A 20,120-nucleotide genomic window follows, 5' to 3' on the forward strand; every position below is an offset into this window, starting at 1 on the left:
ACCTCTCCAAGTAGCAGGCTAATTTTAGCTTCTTTTTGTTGAATTCCACTCATGTGCCATCTATGCAGAGCCCTGCATACGAGGAATGACTCTCGGAAGAGGCTGATGGCGCAGTTTGGGAAACCTGCCAAGTTTGCATTTCCATAAATGTGGCAAAGCAATGTAAAAACAAACGAAGAAGCCTGAGGGATGTGGTAGCACATTATTGCTTATTTTTGGGGTGGGGGTAGCTAGTCTGGGATTAGCTGGTCACTCTCCGGAGGACCGGGTAGGAATTTTTTAATCACCATCTGATTGGCCCTATGATGGTGTTTGTTTTCGCCTACCTCAAACTGGCTATGGAGTGTGTTTGGGTTTGCAATATATCTCTTTAACACCCTGGTCACTGGCGGTAGAAGTGCGGGGTGGGTAGGCAGACCTTCTCGGTGTCCAATCTAAGTCAGCAAGGACAGGGGTGAACCAGAACCGCTCCCATGATGCTTGACCGGCTCGAGGAGGCAGGCTGGCTAGCCCCTTGTCTGAACTTGGGGGCCTTGCAGGGGTGACCTGAAGGCATAGTGGTTTGGCTGACTTACCCTCTTTGGGCGACGGTGAAAGGCGGGCTTAATAACAATTGAGCTACGCCTGGAGTCGGGTGGACGCCCTATGAGATTGGGGGACGTAGATGGCTAGGACCGTTTCCCCCACTTAGAACCCCGCACTTGGGATGGGTATTGCTCACCCTGTTGTTGCCTTGTTGTTATCTTGTTGTAATTCAATAAAGTGGCCCATTTTAATTCCATACCTGTTGTCGGCTGTATTTATTTGGGGAATGCATGGTAAATGTGGCAAAGCAATGTAAAAACAAAAAGAAGCCTGAGAGATGTGGTAGCACATTATTGCTTATTTTTGGGGTGGGGGGGGGGACACAAATGTTTAGTTTATGTAGCAACAGTGGCTGTTTGCATGATGCGGATGGGCTTCCAAGATCTGACCTCAGATTGACAGCCCCAAAACCTTTACCAACAGTTACCCATCTAATAACAGCCTTGAATCAGAATCATCTGCGCAGGATGTCTCAAAGCCCCTGGATCCACTGCAAATAGAGACTCATGGTGAATTGGTTTATAGCTGCTTTTATGCAGGAGGTCACTGGGTGTTGCAAACCCTAGTGATGCCACTGGTCTAAGGCAGTTTCCTAAGTTCTGGACCTCTCCAAGAGCCCTAGTACGAGGGCTAGTACGAGGCCCTAGTACATATATGTGATATTCAAAACAGTATGGTCTCAATCTTCAGACAAGAGTTCCCATTGGCACTAATGGGGCTATTTTTCCCCCAGGGTAAATATTTAATGGCCCAACACTCAACCATTCACCACACTGGCTTTCAGCATAGGATGGAGAAGAGGACAGACTTTACCATCAGAAATCTAGGAATGATGGTACTAAGTGAAATTGAGGAAGGAGTTCCACTAATTGGGGGTCCAGTGGGGTGGACCCAAGAGTGATGTCCCTCTTCCCAGCTGCCCACCCACCTTACCTTTGACAGTGGGTGCATGCTGAGAAGGTTCTTCAAAGGTGACCTTAACTGTTGGGCAGGTTTGTATGGGAGCAGGCAGGCCTTTGGATATCCTGGGCCCAAGCCATTTATTTGTTTTTCACATTTTTATAATGCCTTTCCTCCAAGGAGCTCAGGGTGGTGTACATCCTTTCTCCCTTTTGTCCTCACAACAACCCTGTGAGGTAGGTGAGGCTGAGAGGTAGTGACTGGCCCAAGGTCACCCAGGAGATTTCATGACTGAGCGGGGACCTGAACCTGGATCTTCCAGGTCTAAGTCCAACTCCCAAACCACTACCCCATCGTGGCTCTCCTGGCTATATACAGCCTAAATAGCATCCAGAGAAGCCCCTTCCCCAAACATTGGCACTGTGGGGAATTAGAGGTAATGCTCATGAAAACTTCACTCTGTATGTTAGGGAGAAAAAATGTTAAGGAAAGGTATTAAAAAATGGGTTTTGTGAATACAGGTTGTGCCTCGTTATCCACTGGGGGTTCCATTCCAGAACCCTCAATGGATTATAAAAATATCAGTGGTTACCAAATCAGTGGAAATATGACTTTAAAGACCCACTTCCAGGTTTCTTGCGCCTTCATGGTCATGCCAGGATGCATTGGTATAGACCAGGGTGCCTAAATCCCAGCCCAGGGGCCACTTGTGGCCCTCGGGGACTCCTAATCCGGCCCACGGGGAGCTTCCAGTCTTCAATGAGTCTCTGGCCCTCTGGAGACTTGCTGGAGCCCATGCTGGCCCAATGCAACTGCTCTCAGTGTGAGGGCGACTGTTTGCCCTCTCACATGAGCTGTGGGACGAGGGCTCCCTCCACTTCTTGCTGTTTCACATCTGTGGTGCAGCAGTGGCAGCAAAGGAAAGGCTGACCTTGCTTTGTGCAAGGCCTTTTATAGGCCTTGAGCTATTGCAAGACCTTCATTCATTCATATAAGTTCCATCTCTAATATATTTATTTATGTAAATTTATGCAGATTTATTCAAATTTGAAATGTCAATTATTCCTTTTTCCCCCGGGCCTTTCCCCCGGGATTGTCAGAGAGATGATGTGGCCCTCCTGCCAAAATGTTTGGACACCCCTGATATAGACGCTATACCGCATTCAGCTGCTAGATGGGGTCAATAATGGAATCTAATGGAATGAAATTAGTTGAATGCATTATAGTGTCTCTGCTGATGCATTTTGAGCTGAGAGGAGAGATGAGAACGGTGGAGCAAGAAACCTGGAAGCGGATCTTTAAAGGTATCTTTATTTTATTTTTTTTAAAAAGGTATCTTTAACCGCAAGAAGCTTGCAACCAGTGCAGTTTACAGCATGAAGGTAGGAAATGAAATTTTGGAGCTTTTTTCCTTGCTTCAAGGCATTTAAAGGTGGACTTCAATATCAGTGGTGAGTCAAATCAGTGGATACCTGTAAAAAGATATGTTAAGTTTTTAGAGTTGGAGGAATAAATAACCTTCTAATGCAGTGCTTCTCAAACTGTGGGTCGGGACCCACTGGTGGGTCATGAGCCAATTTCAGGTGGGTCCCTATTCATTTCAATATTTTATTTTTCATATATTAGACTTGATGCTACTCTGGTATGTGACTGCATTTGGGGAAATGTTACACATCTGTACTTTTAACAGGCTACTAAGTATATGCTTTTAACAAAGATAGAAAATGGAGCTTACTCCTGGGTAAGTGTGGGTAGGATTGCAGCGTAGAATTGTTAAAAATTTTCCTTCTTCTTGATGTCACTTCCAGTCATGACATCACTTCCGGTGGGTCCTGATAGATTCTCACTCTAAAAAGTGGGTCCCGGTGCTAAAAGTTTAAGAACCGCTGTTCTAATGTTTAGTCACTGCTAAACTGCATTTCACTAATGATACAAAAGACTTCCCATGCACCTGGACACAGACTCTCTCTCTCTCTCTCTCTCACCTGATATTTAAAAAGAAAATGATGATAGATTTATGAGGTATCATCTCCTTGCGGATGTCTTTGCCCTAGGATTTCCTCTTCATATGAAGACTTATGCTTGTTCTTTGCTGCTCAGCCCCTTCAGATTTCAGGCATATCCCCAGCCAAGCCGTTTTGTAAGTCTACAAATCTACCAGACAGATGCTGCCTTCTCTTTTGAAGTGGCAGCAAACACCGGGGAATAATTGCAGCAACTGCATGGCAATGTTTTACTCATCCTGCCTTTTCTTGCTCCCTTGAAACAGTTGCTGATGGAAAGGAACCATGGGAGGACTTCAGGGGAGAAAGAAGTGGCTGGATGTTTCATCAGTCAGTGCAATTTCTAGGCTGGCTTTCTGCCTTATGTGACCAGAGGGAACTTACAAATGAATAAGGGCATCTCTCTTATGAGGAAAGGCTTCAGTGTTTGGGGCTCTTCAGTTTAGAAAAAAGGAGCCTGAGGGGGAACATGTTTGAGGTAGACAAAAGTATGCAGAGGATGGATAACAGTGGATAGAGGGATGTTCTTTTCCTTGTCACACAACCCCAGAACCAGGGGACATCCGCTAAAATTGAGTGTCAGGAGAGTTAGAACAGGCAAAAGAAAATATTTATTTACCCAGTGTGTAATTAGTCTGTGGAACTCCTTGCCACAGGACGTGGTGATGGCATCTGTCCTACATACCTTTGAAAGGACAGATTTATGGAGGAAAAGTCCATCACAGGCTACAAGCCATGATGGGTACATGCAACCGCCTGGTTTTAGAAATGGGCTGCTTCAGAATGCCAGATGCATGGGAGTGGCTGGTGGGCCAACTGTGAGATACAGGAAGCAGCACTGGATGGGCCTTGGCCTGATCCAGCAGGGCTCTTATATTCTTATGTAAGTTTGAAACTGGATGAGATGGGGGGAGGTGCTTCCACAAGTACCAGCTGCAGATTTAGGGAGCCCCAGAAAGCAGACTTCTAGTGGGCCTTTCCAGCTAGACAACACCACCTTAGGTACCAGGTGATGTTGAGAGATCCTGGTACCTAAGGTGATGTTCCCCTGTACTTGCTGGGGTGTCAGCTAATCAGCATTCTACTTCCTGAGTTTGAAAAGGAAAATAGAGTGGAAGAGGAAGTATGGAGAGGAGGAGAGTGGTTTGCTGGAATCTAGCTCATCTAGAGATGCTCTAGTCCAGGGGTGTCAACATAAGGCCCGAGAGCCAGTTATGGCCCCCAGAAGCTCTTTATGTGACCCGTGATTTGGGCTTTCCTAGCATTGCCCTTGCAACAGCACCGCTCCTTCTGAGGCTCTGGGAAGGAGAGATGGAAGGAGGTCTAATAAGGCAAGGAACACAATGGGGAAAGGGGGAGGCCAAGAGGGATAAGAGAGGAAGACACTGTCAAGGCATTGGCAGAGCCCAGTTACCGTACAGGCCACCCTTTTCCCAGCACTGCTTCTGCTGAGGCATCACTTTGCAGATCACCTGAACTGTAAGGTGTTGTCCTGGCAGAAGCAGCACTGCTGAAAGGGTGTCTCATGTGATAATCGGGCTCTCCCATATCTTGAAGGTATTGTCGAGATTGGCATATTTTCTGTTCTGTCATTTGCAGCTAATGGGTTCCTAGGTGAGGGAAAAAAAAGTATTTCTAGTCATCAACTGCATGTCACTTCCTGCTTAATGACATAACTTCTGGCCCTCAGCAGCCACTGTGAATACTATTTGGCCCACAGTATGGAATGAGTTTGACACCCCTGCTCTAGTCTGCTATTCTCCTCCCCTCCCTTCCACATTTCCTCTTCAAGTTTGGGGAATGTTGGAAGCAAATGGAGGTGAGCAGCCCTTCCAACAACCCTGCCGGAGGCAACACTGCCTTACAAACCCCCTTCCCTCCCTTCTAGGCAGAGAACAGGTAGCATGCATTGCTATGGGGAGGAGGTTGACCTCTTCTTCTCCCGTGGTTCGAGCATGGTAGCAATCGCTCACTGGGTGGCCCCTAGTTCTAGTGTTACGAGAGGGAGAGAGGAAACAAAATCTCTACTTTCTGCACGCCACGCGCAACAACAAAATCCATTCTAAGTTGCAGTGCAAGCATTCTTGACTAAATACCATGTTTAAATCAAAATTCTCTGTATGTTGTATGAAATCCAGTGACTTAAAAGTCCAAATGACTTTAAAAGTAGTAATATCCAAACCACAGTGGTATAAAAGCATATTTCTATTGCAACGATTACATGAATTATTCTTTTTATGGTGCTTTCTGAGCATGCAAAGCACTTCAGATGTATTATGTTGATGTTGTCTTTGCAACAAACTCTGAAAAGAGAGTAAGTGTTATTCTCCCACATTACGGCTGAGGCTAAGTGGCCTGTCTAAGACCACCCAGGGCTCATTTTCATAGGTGAGGTAAGACCTGAACCTCGAAAGAGCTGATTTGAAGCTCAGGGCACAATCCTAACTGTGCCGTGGGCCCAGGAGGGTCACAAATGTGCCATAAAGTGTGTTTGCATCTCCATGGAAGTAAGCTGCGCCAGCACACAGAGTTGCATTGGCCCGTGGTGGCCAAATCCAGCCTCCGTGGCGGCAGGAGAAAGTAGGTCTGCGCCAGCTGAGCTCGGCTGGTGCAGGGCTCCGAAGGGTGGATGGAGGGTGGGGAGAAGATGGGGAGGAGGTGTTTCGGGGTAGAAGAGGGCAGGCAGTGGGCAGGTGGGGAGGGGGCTAGTACACAGCAGTTATGCCGGATCCTAGCCCCTGTTCCCAGGCAGCACGAAGCGAATCCTGATTGCTCCATTCTGCTTGGATCTGCACCACCTTGTCAGGTGGCGCAGGTCTGAGTAGACCCATTGGGGCCGCTGTGGTTCTCCCAGACCAGACACCTCTCCTTGGTGAGCCCTTGTCCATAGCATCAGGGGAATCAGAGTTGCCTAAATTCCCTGCCACTGTGGGAGTAAAAATTACTACGTTATAGAGAAAAAAACTCACTGATATTTGCTTGACACCAGAAAAGGGGACCCCAAAAAAGCAAAAGCAGAGTGCCTTTTTCTCACAGTTGAATAATTTGCCTGGTCAACCCACATCTGGGGGGTGTAACACCAGCAATCCACAGCCAAGAATGCATTCGACTCCAGGTCTGCCATCCATGCATTCAGTCCAGATACTATGCCTCTCTTAATGCACCCAGCATTGCATTAGTTTTTTTGCATCTACATCATACTGCCGGTTCATGTTCCGCTTTTGGTCCACAAAGACATCTTTTCACATGGGCTGCTGCTGCAAAGCTGAGTTTTATTCATCCTGTACATGAACTTCTGACTCTTTGCAGATTCTTATGTGCAGGTCTTTACATTTTCCTGCATTGAATTTCGTCTCGTTGGTATGGGAACCCAATGATCAAGTCTGTCTGTGCTCATGGACGTTCTGATTCACGATCTGTTCCAGGATCTTTTCAGATATTAACTTCGAGATGACTAGTCTGTAGTTTCCTGGATCCTCCTTTCTTTAAAAGATAGGAGCAACGTTAGCTCATCTTCAGACTTGGGCACCTCACCTGTCCTCTGGGAGTTTTCAAAGCTTACAGTCACTGTGCCAACCAATCCTAACTAAATTCGCATGTGGCGATACGGTGGTACCAGCACAGATGTGCTGCATCTCACAGTTGCTGTTCTTGGGGCAAGGGGATATTTGTCCCCTTGCCCCTGGGCAAGCTCCAGCAGCCACAAAGAGTCGACTCAGACTTGTGGCTGGCACAGGTCTGAGTTGATCTTTGCAGGCGGATCGGGTCCTGTAAGGGAGTTAGGATACTGCTACCCTCCTAGGCCTGAATTGCCGACCCCTACCCCATCTCCTCCACATTTCTCCTCCCCACCCCTGCATCAGACTCACCAGGTCTGGTGGGCAGCCAGCCCCAGTGGAACTGCCAGCCCCAGTGAAAAGATCAGGCCTTCCTGCTAGCATGCCTGCTGGAAGGACTACACAAAGTGTTTTATAGCTGTTTTGCAACAGCCTGCGCCGGTGGAATGCATGTTCCATCAGCACAGTAATTCATTAGGATTGGGCCATGAGATCGCATCTGCAAGCTCCTTCAGCACCCTGGGGTGTAGTTCATCTGGTCCAGGGGATTTAAATTCATTTAAAATAACCTGGTGTTCCCTTACTATCGCTTCAGGTATCTTGAGCCATAATGCTCCCAGTTCTTCATTACTGCATCGGTTGTTAGACTGATCTACTTTCCCCTTGTGGGAAAAATCACATGCAATGAAAGAGTTAGGAGCTCTGCCTTCTTTCCATTGTCTTTTTCCATTTTGCCAACCTCGCCATGCAACAGACTTCCTGTTTCTTTGACCTTCCTCTTGTTTCATACATAGCCTAAAAAAAAATTTTTTTTGTTATTTTTGGCCTCCCTCTCTAACCTCCATTTTTTTCTGTACTTTAACCTTCCTGACACCATCCCTCCAGGTGTAGGCTATACTTATTGTACTGTTCCTTTATTAAATCTTTTGCACCTGTTCTTCCTGCTTCTCAACTCTTCAGAAAGCTCTTTGTGTAGCTACATTGTTTTCCCTAGATGTCTCCCAACTTCTCTTCTTACAGGAACTGTTTGTGACTGTGCCTCCAGGATCTCACTTTCATAAAGCATCTCATCCTTCTTGGGCTGTTTTCTCTCCTTTAGAACTTCTGACCACAGAATAAGATTTAACTTTTCTCTGAACTCTTTAAGATCAGCTGGGCATCTATAGATAGATATAGATAGGTAGGTAGGTAGGTAGATAGGTAGATATAAAATGTATGATTAACTTATGAAAGATGTGGTGATGGTCACTAGTTGAAATATCTTTCTAAAGAGCCGATTGGGCAGAGTTAGCCTGTGTGTCAAAATGGCCAAAGCAGGGGTGTCAAACATAAAGCCCATGAGCAAAGTACAGCTTACCGAAGCTCTTTATCCAACCACAAGAAAATTGGGCTCTCCCATTTCAGCAGTGCCACTTTTGCTGAGACATCACTGATCTGTGAAATGACGCCTCAACTGCATGGCTGAAATGGAGGCCAGCACAATTATTGGACTCTCCCATATCTTGAAAATATGGTCAAGATGTGCATATTTTCTCTTCTGCCATTAGCAATTAATGAATTCCTGTGTGAGAACAAAGTGCTTATTTCTGACCATCATCTATTGAATGACATCACTTCCAGCTTAATGATGTAATTTCCTGCCTTCAGCCGGAATGCTATTCGGCCCGCTGTATGAAATGAGTTTGATATTCCTGGGCTAAAATGTTGAAATGGAACTGGTGCAGTCCGCAGGTTCAAGTCCTTGCTCAGCCATGAAACTTATTGAGTGACTTCATACCAGCTACTCTCTCAGCCTCACTTAATTCATGGGGGTTTTGTGAAGCTATGATAGAGGGGGCCAGGTGTACCGCACTCAGCTCCTTGGAGGAGGGGTGGGATTAAAATATTGTTGTTTAAAAATCAGGAAGGATAGGCCAATGAATGACTATTAGTCATGTTAGCTCAATGAAGTGTACAGTTTCAGAAGCAGTATACAAGTTCAGCCTATTTATGCACGGATTTTTTGTACACGTATTTGACTCAACTCGAATGGCCCCTGCAAATGAGAAGGAATGTGCTGATCCCTGAAGAAGGGGAAAATGCGTCCCTTTAAAATCAGTTTAAAAAACTGAACTTTAATAATAGCCTCCTTAATGAGAGGGGGGGGCAGCAGCTGTCAATCCATCAATCCTCCTCTCTCCACCGGACCCCTCCCCTCCCTTTGAGCACTTGAAAGAAAGCTGATCACTTTGCATTGGTGAAGGGAGGGGCTGAGTGAAGTGCCTTTCTAAGCTCTTGGAGGAGGACTGATGGATGGATTGTCTTCTTAATGACTGTTATCTTACATCACAAAGGTCAGCAAGGCTGTTTTTAAATCACCGGAGCAAAGAAACTTTGTTTTTTAAATTGATTTACTATCGTGCATTTTTTTTTTAGTGCTTGGAAGGGAACCCACACGAATAATGAGTCTCAACCTGTAACCTTTGAATGCTAGATATTGGAGATAAACAACATAGCGAGACTCTCAGCTCCATCACCTGCCAGTCGGCTTCTCAGATTCTAGATGGATGTTGGCCTAATCCAATATTGCAGTTCTAACAGCCTAATCATATACAGGTGGAGCCTCTTTATTTGCGATATTTTTAACCGCAAATCTGACTCAACGCAGGTCCCCAGGACCTGCCTGGAGCCAGACTTGGTCCCACCTGAGCCCTCTGAGGCGACTGGAGCTGTGCTTCTGAGGCCCGTGGAGGCTCCTATTTGCTGGTCAACATAATTTGTGTTATTCTAATAATATGAGTTACTGCAAAACGGTTACTCATATCTTATTGTTTTTATTATTTGTAGTAGTAGCAGTAGTAATTACTATTATTAATAATAATAGTAATGGTAATATCATCATCATCAACCACAACCACTGCCACTACCCCTGCATGCCTTCCTCTAAGGAAGCACTTTTCAAACTCTCCAGGAGTTTGAAAACCACTCTAAGTCTTTGTGGGGGGAGGAGGCAGCAGGGGCGGGGGGAAGGCAGCAGCGTGATCCCTGTGATCATGCTGCTGAGGGGGCTGTAGGGGCTTGGGTGCACTTAGCAGAGCCTCCTACAGCCTCCCAGGGGTGCGGGGAGCCCTGCGCGACCTTCTGCAGGGCTCCCCGCAGCTTCGAAAGTTAAAGTGGAGCGATCGCGCTCCACTTCCAGTTTTGCAGAAGTGGAGTGTGATCGCTCCATTTTCACTTCCCCAGGATTGCGCCGCTGACTCCTCCTTGCCTCCTCGCTGCCTCCACCCCTTAAGGGGGCAGAGGCCAGGGCCCACAGGCTGGGGCATCGCGACGCCCCAGTCTGAAAAGCCCTGCTCTAAGGGGATGAGGGAAGGGAGAAGCCAAATTCCTCCTCCTTGTGTATGCTGTTTTTATTTTTGTTTTCAGACTTTGCTTTCTGCTTGAGTAATATATGGGATGCATTGACTTAATTCCACTTCAGCCGAATCATTTAAAAATCATTATGTAGAACTCCCAGTGGTGCAAATAGCCATCGACTATGGAGCAACAGCTTAATTTTCATACTTAAGGTTTTCTGAGTGTCAGCAGAAAGCAGTTTCCTTTTTAACAGGCTTCTGATTTATGGGTTCTCTCCAGTTACATTGATGACAGTGCATAAGACGCATGTAGGTGCGAGCATTAAATCAATACCAGAAAGATTTTTTGTGAACCAGGTTCCCAATCCCTAATTTCTTGCACAACTCTGCCATTCTTTTCAACGGATCTTGAGCAGGGAAAAAGAACTTCAGGCCTGAAATGAATAATAACCAGGATGGTTCATGAGTTGGAGCAAGACCTGAAAGATCTCAAATCCCCACTCAGCCAGGAGGATTCCTGGGTAACCTTGGGCTACCTCTCAGCCTCAACTACCTCACAGAGGTGTTGTGAGGACAAAAGAAGAGGAACTATGTATACCACCCTGAGATCTTTGGAGGAAGGGCAGTATAAATATGTGCAAAAAGCAAAAATGAGTGAGTGTTCTAGACTACAGCAATGCAGAGAAAAATGCCAGCCCTTGACACAGCTGGCATAAAAGGCAAAAACATTGTGCATCTTTATGGGCTGAAAACTTTTGTCAGTATCAGGCCTATGGCTGTGGTTAGAAGACTGTCAGTTCTGCCGTGGCTCAGAGATCAAGATCACCTAGGCTTGTTCACCGGAGACCCTGCCAAGAGTGCAGCTCGGAACAGAAGCACTTGCCCTTTAAGGTGACACTCCTTATCCAGGGAAGGCAGAGCCTTCTGATTCTGACCTTCATTGCTGGTCTTGGAGCTGTCCAAGGTTCTGCAGTTCTGCTCCAGTGAGACTGCCTTCCTGTTCCCAGCTACTCACTGCATTGACCTCTGCTGCTCTGGTGGAGAGGGGGGGGCTATATGGCCACATGGCTTGCATGTAAACCAGCTCAGGACAGTATGGGCAATGAATAGAAAAATCTGAGAAGGGATTGCTCAATAAGACTTTCCTTGATGAGGAAAGGGATTGCTCAATAAGGTTCTTATGTTCTTATTTTCCTTGATGACTTACATAGCTCTTGCCACTCCCTGTATGTAGCAGAAAGGGAATTAATGATGCAAAATTGCACATGCGCGATCTTGTCTGATCACGGAAGCTAAGCAAGGTCAGGCTTGGTTAGTTCTTGGATGGGAGACCGCCTGGGAATACCGGGTGCTGTAGGCTTATACCATAGTCTTTTGAGACTGAAGGCTGCCAACCATGTAGAACCGTAAAAGAAATCTTTTGTAGACTAAGAGAAAGGTGCAAGATTCATGCAGCTGGCAGAATTAACCTTTTCTTGGCACATGAACTTGCTGCGCTGTCTTCAGAACGCACCTGCTTACAAGGTGCGTATTATGCTCACAACTGCCTGTGACCTTTTTCCTGTGTGTTAACACTGTCAGATCCTCTGTTTTAGCAAAGTGTTACTCCTGTTTCTTGGATTCAGGCTGAGGGGAAAACCAGAAACTTGTCCCTCTTCCAAGCACTCGCAAAAGAGATGGTTGCTAATTAAAAAATTGTGAATTGGAGGTGGAAGAGAAGGAGCAAGCGTTATTTATGGCTTTAATTTTCCAAACATTTCTCTTCCCCGTCTTGTGCCACTTAACTTTTCAGAATGGCAGACTTTAATTAGGTGCAGGGGCCATTACGTGTAATGGGGCTGAGGCTCTTTGCATGCCAGGCATGTCATATATCAAGCAGTTGCCCGCAAGTCCTGTGAAATCATCATGAGAGCACTTTTTATAATTACGCCTCCAGTGCGTGCGGTCTAAAACTAACATTGAAAACAGGAAAGGGTAAATGGGGCAAGGGAAAGAAGCTATTTTGGATGGTGATACTTTGACAGAAAACTGGGCCAAAATCCAAGATGCTGTGTTGGATTACATGAAGGAGTTTTAGCAGACCCTTCCTTTGCCATATCCCCCATGCGTCAGACAGAGACTTTCCTCCCTCTAAAACAGTCATTTTCAACCACTGTGCCGTGGCACACTGGTGTGCCGCGAATGGTCCCCAGGTGTGCCGAGGGAATTTGGAAGAGGGTCATTTATCAATAGGGCCATTGGGGGATGTGAGCCCCCATTGAAAGCACAGTGTGCCTTGTCAATTGTCAAAAAGCTGATGGTGTGCCTTGACCATTTTAGTGCCCTGCCAGTGTGCCGCAAGATGAAAAAGGTTGAAAATCACTGCTCTAAAAGGTGGTTTGCTATATTACATTGGAAATAACAGTTCAGGAAACACAATTCCCAAGTGCCCCTGGGCATAGAGGAATGTAGGCAGCTGCCTTCAGCAGATTCAGACCATTGGTACATCTCATATTGTTGACCCTGATTGGCTTCAGCTCTCCAGGGTTTTAAGCCAGAGTCCTTTCTAGCCTTTTTTTGAAGATTCCAAGGGTAAAACTTGAGCCTTCTGCATCACAGATGTTCTTCCACTGAGCTTGAGTGTATTCTGTTTGGTGCAGAATGCTGCTACCCAGTGTGTGATGGGGTTAGGGGTTCTCAGAAACCAGCTGCTTCCCATCCCTTGAACTAAGCTGGAAAGGTCCTTTTGGGGATTCCTCTCCTGATGAATCATAGTTGGAAGGGACCCTCAAGGTCCTCTAGTCCAACCCCCTGCCCTTAACAGGAAATCCTCCCAGAAGATCTCCGTCAGGTGCCTTTTGAGTTCTGATTGAAGATATCTAGTGAGGAAAAATCCATCGCACCCCTGAGCAACTGTTCCACTGCCAAACCACCCTTATCGCCTAGAATTTCTTTCTAAAGTCAAAGAATAGACTTTTTCTGTGGTGGCACCCTGCCTGTGGAATGCGGTTTGTGGGTCTGGATACCTGGCACTTGTTGTCATGAATTTTTGATGTGAGTTAGAAATTGCTCCCTTTGACCTGGAATTTTAATTCAGTGTTGGGCTGGGAGTTTTTTTGTTGTTGTTTGCTTTTTTGTTTGCTTATTGCTGCTGCTCCTACATCTCAGGTTTCCTCCAGACCATTTCATCTTATTCGATGTAGAATTTACTCCTGTTTTGTTTTTATTATTGTGCTTGCCTGTTGACTTTGGGTGTTTATATTTATTTTGATCATAAGCCACCTTAAACCATTATTTGAAGAAGTGGGATGTTCAGTCAACAAGACTGAATGCACAACGCACAACGCAAGTGTTGTGCATGTGAGTTGGGTTGAACATATTAGACCAGTTCTGAAACAGCTTCATTGTTTGCCAGTCAGTTTCTGTACCCAGTACGAGGTGCTGGCTTTGACCTATGGGGCCCTAAATGATCTGGGTTCCAGGTATCTCCGAGATTGCCCGTTTTCCTATGAAGTGTCTGTATTCTAAGTTCATCAGATAAAATCCTGCTTCAGGTTTTGGCTACTTTGGAGGCCAAATTGGCCTCCACAAAAAGCAGGCACATCTGGATCCTGTGTAGATCTACAGTTCTACTATTTTGTGCATTGTGAATTTGACTCAAAGCAGGTTGAGGTCTTTCTGTTTTGATGTCCATTCACTTACTAGCTCTTACATTTGATCTGCTGCTGCTCTTTTCTGCCGCTGTTCTTGTTAGTGCTGAGCCAATATAATTTCAGCAATTTGGGTATGCTAGAAGGGCTTCAGGTACAAGAGGAATACTGGTGATTTCTTGGGAGACCACACAAAAACTTGACTAAATATTTCAACGCAGGGAGAAAGATCAGCAGCCATTACAACATCATCATCATTGTTATTATTTATATACCGCTTTTCAACAAAATGTAGTTCAAAAAGCAGTTGAATGAATGAATGAATGAATGAATGGTTCCCTGTCCCCAAAGGGCCCATAGTCTTAAAAGGACATAGAAGAGACACCAGCAACCACCCCTGAAAAAGACCCCTTGTTGGGGTGAAAAGGGACAGTTGCTGGCCTGCTAAATCTAAGAGGACACCACTTTAAAAAGTGCCTCTTTGCCCAGTTAGCAGAGGTTAATGTGTTATTTTCTATGGGGGAGACGGGGACGGGAGAGAGATTGGTTGCAGTAAGGCCATTCATTTTATTTGCCTTTGAATGGGATGGTGCACTAGTTTGGGTCCATGCTAGTTCCGGTTTGTTTTTAATTGCATTTACTATAGCCTTGATTGGAATCTTGCTGGTGTATAAAAAGCAGGATGTCTTCATAGTTCAGGCATAACCTATCTGTGCTATAAGTGATCCTGAGCTTCGTAGTCTTGCTTGTGAATGTAAGGCCTTATGGGACCAGGCCAAGGACTGCCTAGTCCAGCAATCCTTATAGGAATCCCAGCCATCAAAAGGCACAAGGTGGGCTACTGATGGATCATAACCTACCTTCTGGTTACCCATATTGTGAAGTATGCTGGACTTGGTGATCTGATCCAGCAAAACACTTGCTGTTCTTACCATCTTAAGTAAGCATCCAATGCTCAAACATCTAGGGAAGTTTCCCATTAATAAAGCAACTTTTAAGAGTTCATTCAAGAAAGTCAGCTGCCTTTGGGAATTGTTAGCCTGACCAAGCAACGGCTGACCAGCATTCGTGATGGCAAACTCACAACACTGTCTCCAGCTCCTGATGAAGCTTACAGCTTTGTGTGTGTGTGCATGTCAGACCCTGCTCCTTCTAGATGGCCTGCCATCTTCTAATTGACATCTTACTCCCTTGTGTCTGCTAAAGAGGTGGCGCAAATTGCTTTGGCTCAATGCATCCTGCTAAATAGCCAGGACCTGCTGACCCATTTTCCAGACTGAGTGCCCTTCTGTCGATTGGCCGCTTTCCGTATCCAAATGCCAGCTGCGTTAAGGTGAAAGCAAGAGCTGCCTTTTTTCTCGTGGGCCCCCATTGTTCGGCGGTGCCGGGCGAACAATGCAGCCGCAGACTCTGTTGGCGCGGGCGGACGTTATTTCGGTAATTGGCAGGAAAGGAAACCTCATCCATCTTTAAGATAAAAGGTTTGGATTCTGCTGAGTTTCCTTTGCCTGCTGCGTTCATCTGTCTGTTCTTTGTTAACAGAACATTTTCATGTGTTCCATGTGAAACGTAGCTTGCTCCTTGACCGCTTAGTCGTTTGCAGGCTATTGCTGAGGTTGGAGCAGGAGAGCCTCTGAGGATACACCTGTTCACCAGCAGGTGCAAAATTAAGAAGAGCAAGAAAGTAAAGTCACCTTTTAAAGAGTGAGGAGTAATTACTCCCCCCCCCCAAAAAAAAGAAAAAAAAAGAAATCAGCATTCTCCCACACAGGAGGAATGGGAACTGAATGCAAGTTAGGGGATTGGAAGGGGTTGTCAACCAATTAATTAATTTTTAGCTGACTGATCCACCTGCTCTTCAACCAATTACTGGACTGATTAAATTTGAATACATTTGCACATTAACAATTGGTGCCTTTTGGAGATAGTGGGGGAAAGGGTACATTCGTGGCTTTTGGAATACCTTCCAGCTTCAAAAGACATTTTAGCATATGAAGCTGCCTTCTGCTGGCCACTAATCCATCTCCCTTAGTATCCTCTGCTCTGACTGTCAGGGTCTCCTGAAACTGCAGGTGGCAAGGACTGAAACTGGGACCTTTTGCAGGCAGTGCCTGATCAGTGATCCAGTGACGGTGGTCATGTGTTGCAGGAATCTGCTCTTCCGAAAAGGAAGTCCTGCCTGCTGTGGAGCTTATTGTACACAGTAGACTTTCTTTACCACAGTCTTCATTAACAGTCGGAGTATAAGGATTCTTGACTTCACTGACTGACTCACAAGGGTATCAAAAGGCTGTTTTGGCATCATTTAGAATGCTGATCTTTGGTGCAAACTTAATCCAAAGCCAGTTCAATTAATAGGGCAATCTGAAATGTGGACATTTGCCTCTCCTTCAGAACAGGCTTTCAGTTTAGCAACTCAGGGCGGCTTGTAATGGATAAACTTATAGCAGGTTTGTTCAGTTTTTTTTTCCGTTTTTTTTTTTGCAAGTACCACCTTTTGCAGGTACTGCTTTTACTCATGCCACTACTGCCACCAGAGAGGGCAACTGTACACAGGAGTAGATGGGTTGCCCCAAGGTTCTCCCTGCAGAAATGATGAGACTTCTTCAGTTGCTTCTGCTTCCTGGTCTCGCCTTTGCTCTACACTTCTCCAAACAGTGCCTTTTGGAAGGGCTAGACAGCTGCACCACCCTGTCTTGTCTGCTGGTACACCATGACCCCAGACAGTTTAGCTTCCAGTACAATTAGACCAGGGGTGCCCAAACCCTGGCCCGGGGGCCACTTGCGGCCCTCAAGGCCTCTCAATGCGGCCCTCAGGGAGCCCCCAGTCTCCAATGAGCCTCTGGCCCTCCGGAGATTTGTTGAAGCCCGCCCTGGCCCAATGCAACTTCTCTCAGTGTGAGGGCAACTCTTTCACCTCTCGTGTGAGCTGTGGGATGAGAGCTCCCTCCACTGCTTGCTTTTTCACATCTGTGATACAGCAGCGGCAGCAAAGGAAAGGCCAGCCTTGCTTTGTGCAAGACCTTTTATAGGCCATGAGCTATTGAAAAACCTTCATTCATTCATATAAGTTCATCTTTAATATATTCATTTATGTAAACTTATGTAAATTTATTCAAATTTTAAATGTAAATTAATTCTTTTTTCCCCCCGGCCCCCGACACAATGTCAGAGAGCTGATGTGGCCCTCCTGCCAAAAACTTTGGACACCCCTGAATTAGACCAAGAAAGACAGTGCCACATGGTCACCATGGCATTGGAGCCATGCACTGCCTGCCATAGCATACAGACACACTAGTAAAGAAAGACCAGAGGTTTTCAAACTGTGGTGTGTTGTGCATTGGTGCTACCTGGAAGCCACAAAGCATTTTGGGGCACTACCCAGAAACCGCAAGTTATTCTGGGGCGCAACGCAGACCCACAGCCAACAAAGTGGATTGAAGCAGCAGAAAGATTGAGAAGCACCATACTGGACCATTGGTTAAAAAGCACTGCCTCAAATGATATCCCAGAATACTTGTGAAACGTCCACATTACCCATAAAGCTGAAATTTGGTATGCACCTAAAAGCACCCAGACTACTAGAAAAGGGGGACATTTTTGTGTCTAGCAGTCATGAATTTTATTTCATTGTAGAACATAAGCTTGACCGTCCAAGCACATCGCATGGAGAGAAGCATGCATGTGTTCTCTCCCATGTGATTATGTGATGAAAGTCTTGCAAGGTATGTACAGTTAACACATATGTGTGCATTGCTGCGTGTTTGGGCAGGTTGGTGGCATTGGTAGAGTCCAAACTGGCCACTAGGCAGTAGCACATGATAAACAAAATTATGAATGGAATGATAGAATGTTCACTTGATGAGTTCCATTGTCCCGTCCTATACTTGAATCAGCCTTGGGAAGATTTTGAATACTAACCAGGAATGTACATCTCTGCTGGCAGAATGCAAGCTTCATGTTTGAATACAAAATTATTAAAAGCCCTCACAGAGTCGTACCCAGATGTTGCTGGGATAATTTTTTGAACTCTGATTTAAAAAAAATGAATGCATTTTATTTTATTTTATTTGGCTGCTGGGGATTGTGTTCTTAGTTTTCCACCATGTTGATCCTACGTTTGTTTGTACGTGTGGCCTGAGCCGAGAAAGGTTACATGCAGATCTACATACAGGGACAGATCTAATAGAGACCCACATCAAGCAGATAACCATTGACAACATTTTCCAATCTGCTGAAAATGTTTTCGATCCATCGTCTGTCTTGCTGAGATAAGGAATGACATTCTGCCGTGTCTCTGTTTTTCCTCCCTCCCCTTTGTTTTTGGTTTTTCCTCCCAGGACCTGTTGTTTAGTGTGTGTGCGCTCAATATCATCTCCACTATTGTCTGCGCTTTGGCAACCGCGATGTGCTGCATGCAGATGGTCTCATCTGATGTCCTGCAAATGGTGAGTGAATCCCAATGAGCATGTCTAATGATAAATCTCGCCTTTGCCTCCATGTATCAAAGCAGTGGGCTCACAAAATAAGTGGGCCTGGCTTCTTATATTCAAGGGCTCAGTCTTGGAATGTGGGAAGTCATCCCATCTATAATAATGTCCTTGGTGTGAGCACATGTGCCTGCATGGAGTTGAAGAAACTGTTGCATGCCATCTAGTTCTAGTTCCTGCTCAGTAGAGGAAGTGCACCACTAATGGCAGTCCAGCGATGTATCTCCAGCCAGCCAACTCCTTCTCCTGAACTGTTCGCTGGAGCAGGCAGGATTGGGTTCATCAGAAAACAGAGTATGAGAAAAAGGTATTAGGCTGCAGTGAGGAAAATTGTGACCTTCTCATCGCAAATGAATGTCTCTTCCCCCCCCAAAAAATCCATCCCCCTAGAAATGGCAGTAAGAAGAAGTCTTTGTTCATGAAAATGGAAGGCCCTTCTGACAATAACAGCCAAGTAGACCTCTGCCCTTCCTGTTATTTACATATATCAGGGGGTGTCAAACCCGTGGGCCAGATGTGACCCCCAGTTTTATACGCCACTCATTATAATTCAGCTCCCACATTTGATAATTGGGCTCTCTCATGTTGAAAATATGAACAAGATTTGCACATTTTCTCTTCTGTCAGCTGAGTTTTCCTATGTGAGAACAAAGTGCTTGTTTCTGGCCATCATCTGCTTAATGATGTCACTTCCAACCCTCAGCAGGCACTATCAATCCTATCCAGCCCACTACATGAAATAAGTTTGACACCCCTGATATAGATCAACATTCCAAGTTCTAATTGGCCAGCAGGAGCATGATGTGGAATATGTGACCAATGAGATTTGACTTGCTACAAGGCAATTTCATACGCTCTTTAAACGAGGATCACGTTACAGTCTCAGTCTACCCTGTTAATGATCTGAGCTTCTAATGACCACTTGTGCACAAGTAAAATGCTTACTGAGTCAAAGCGGAACCCATCACACCCTAAAAACCACTGTTTCCCAAACTGTGAGTCAAGACCCACCAGTGGGTTGTGAGCCAGTTTTTGGTGCATCATGAAAGGTTTTGGAAAACTTTTTAAAAAAGAAAAAACTTTGCAAGGATTGTTGCCCAGTTTGCAGAAGAAAATTGTTAGCTGGTTTTCGTGCCTCCAAAGTAAAAAGTCATATTTCTGATTTTCTCTAGTAGTTGGTGTACCACAGATCACATGTGAACCCAATTTCAGCCTTTTATCCAACGTGGATGTCTATGCACATCTTGCTCTCCAATGAGTAAAGATTTGGGGGAACAGCCCTTGAACTCCACTTCTAGGGAGAGTTGCAAATGTCTACACATGCATGTTATATGTAAGGATTCTAGCAGCCTCAGGAGCACTAGATCCTAATTATTATTAATAATTTATTGATTATTAATCAATAATTAATTGATGCGAGGAATTAATTAATTAATTATTTTACTAATTATTAATAAATTAATTATTAATTTAAATTAAATTAATTAAATAAATTAAATTAATTATTAAATAATAATTTATTAATAATAAATAATAATAAATTAAATTAATAAATAATAAATTAAATTAATTATTAAATGATAATTTATTATTTATTTATTTATTTATTTATTTATTATAA

The 20,120-nt window shown here is 45.0% G+C and overlaps 1 protein-coding gene across 1 annotated transcript in view; it reads left to right on the plus strand.

The window, feature by feature from the left end:
* ENTREP2 (endosomal transmembrane epsin interactor 2) overlaps window positions 1–20,120 on the plus strand; it is a 111,782-nt gene that overhangs the window by 47,719 nt on the left and 43,943 nt on the right. Inside the window, exon 3 of the mRNA XM_066636331.1 lies at window positions 18,350–18,457. Coding sequence (XP_066492428.1) covers window positions 18,350–18,457 — 108 coding nt within the window. The remainder of the gene's footprint in view (window positions 1–18,349; window positions 18,458–20,120) is intronic.

Source organism: Tiliqua scincoides, chromosome 8 (assembly GCF_035046505.1).
Source record: "Tiliqua scincoides isolate rTilSci1 chromosome 8, rTilSci1.hap2, whole genome shotgun sequence".
NCBI classification, from domain to species: Eukaryota; Metazoa; Chordata; class Lepidosauria; order Squamata; family Scincidae; genus Tiliqua; species Tiliqua scincoides.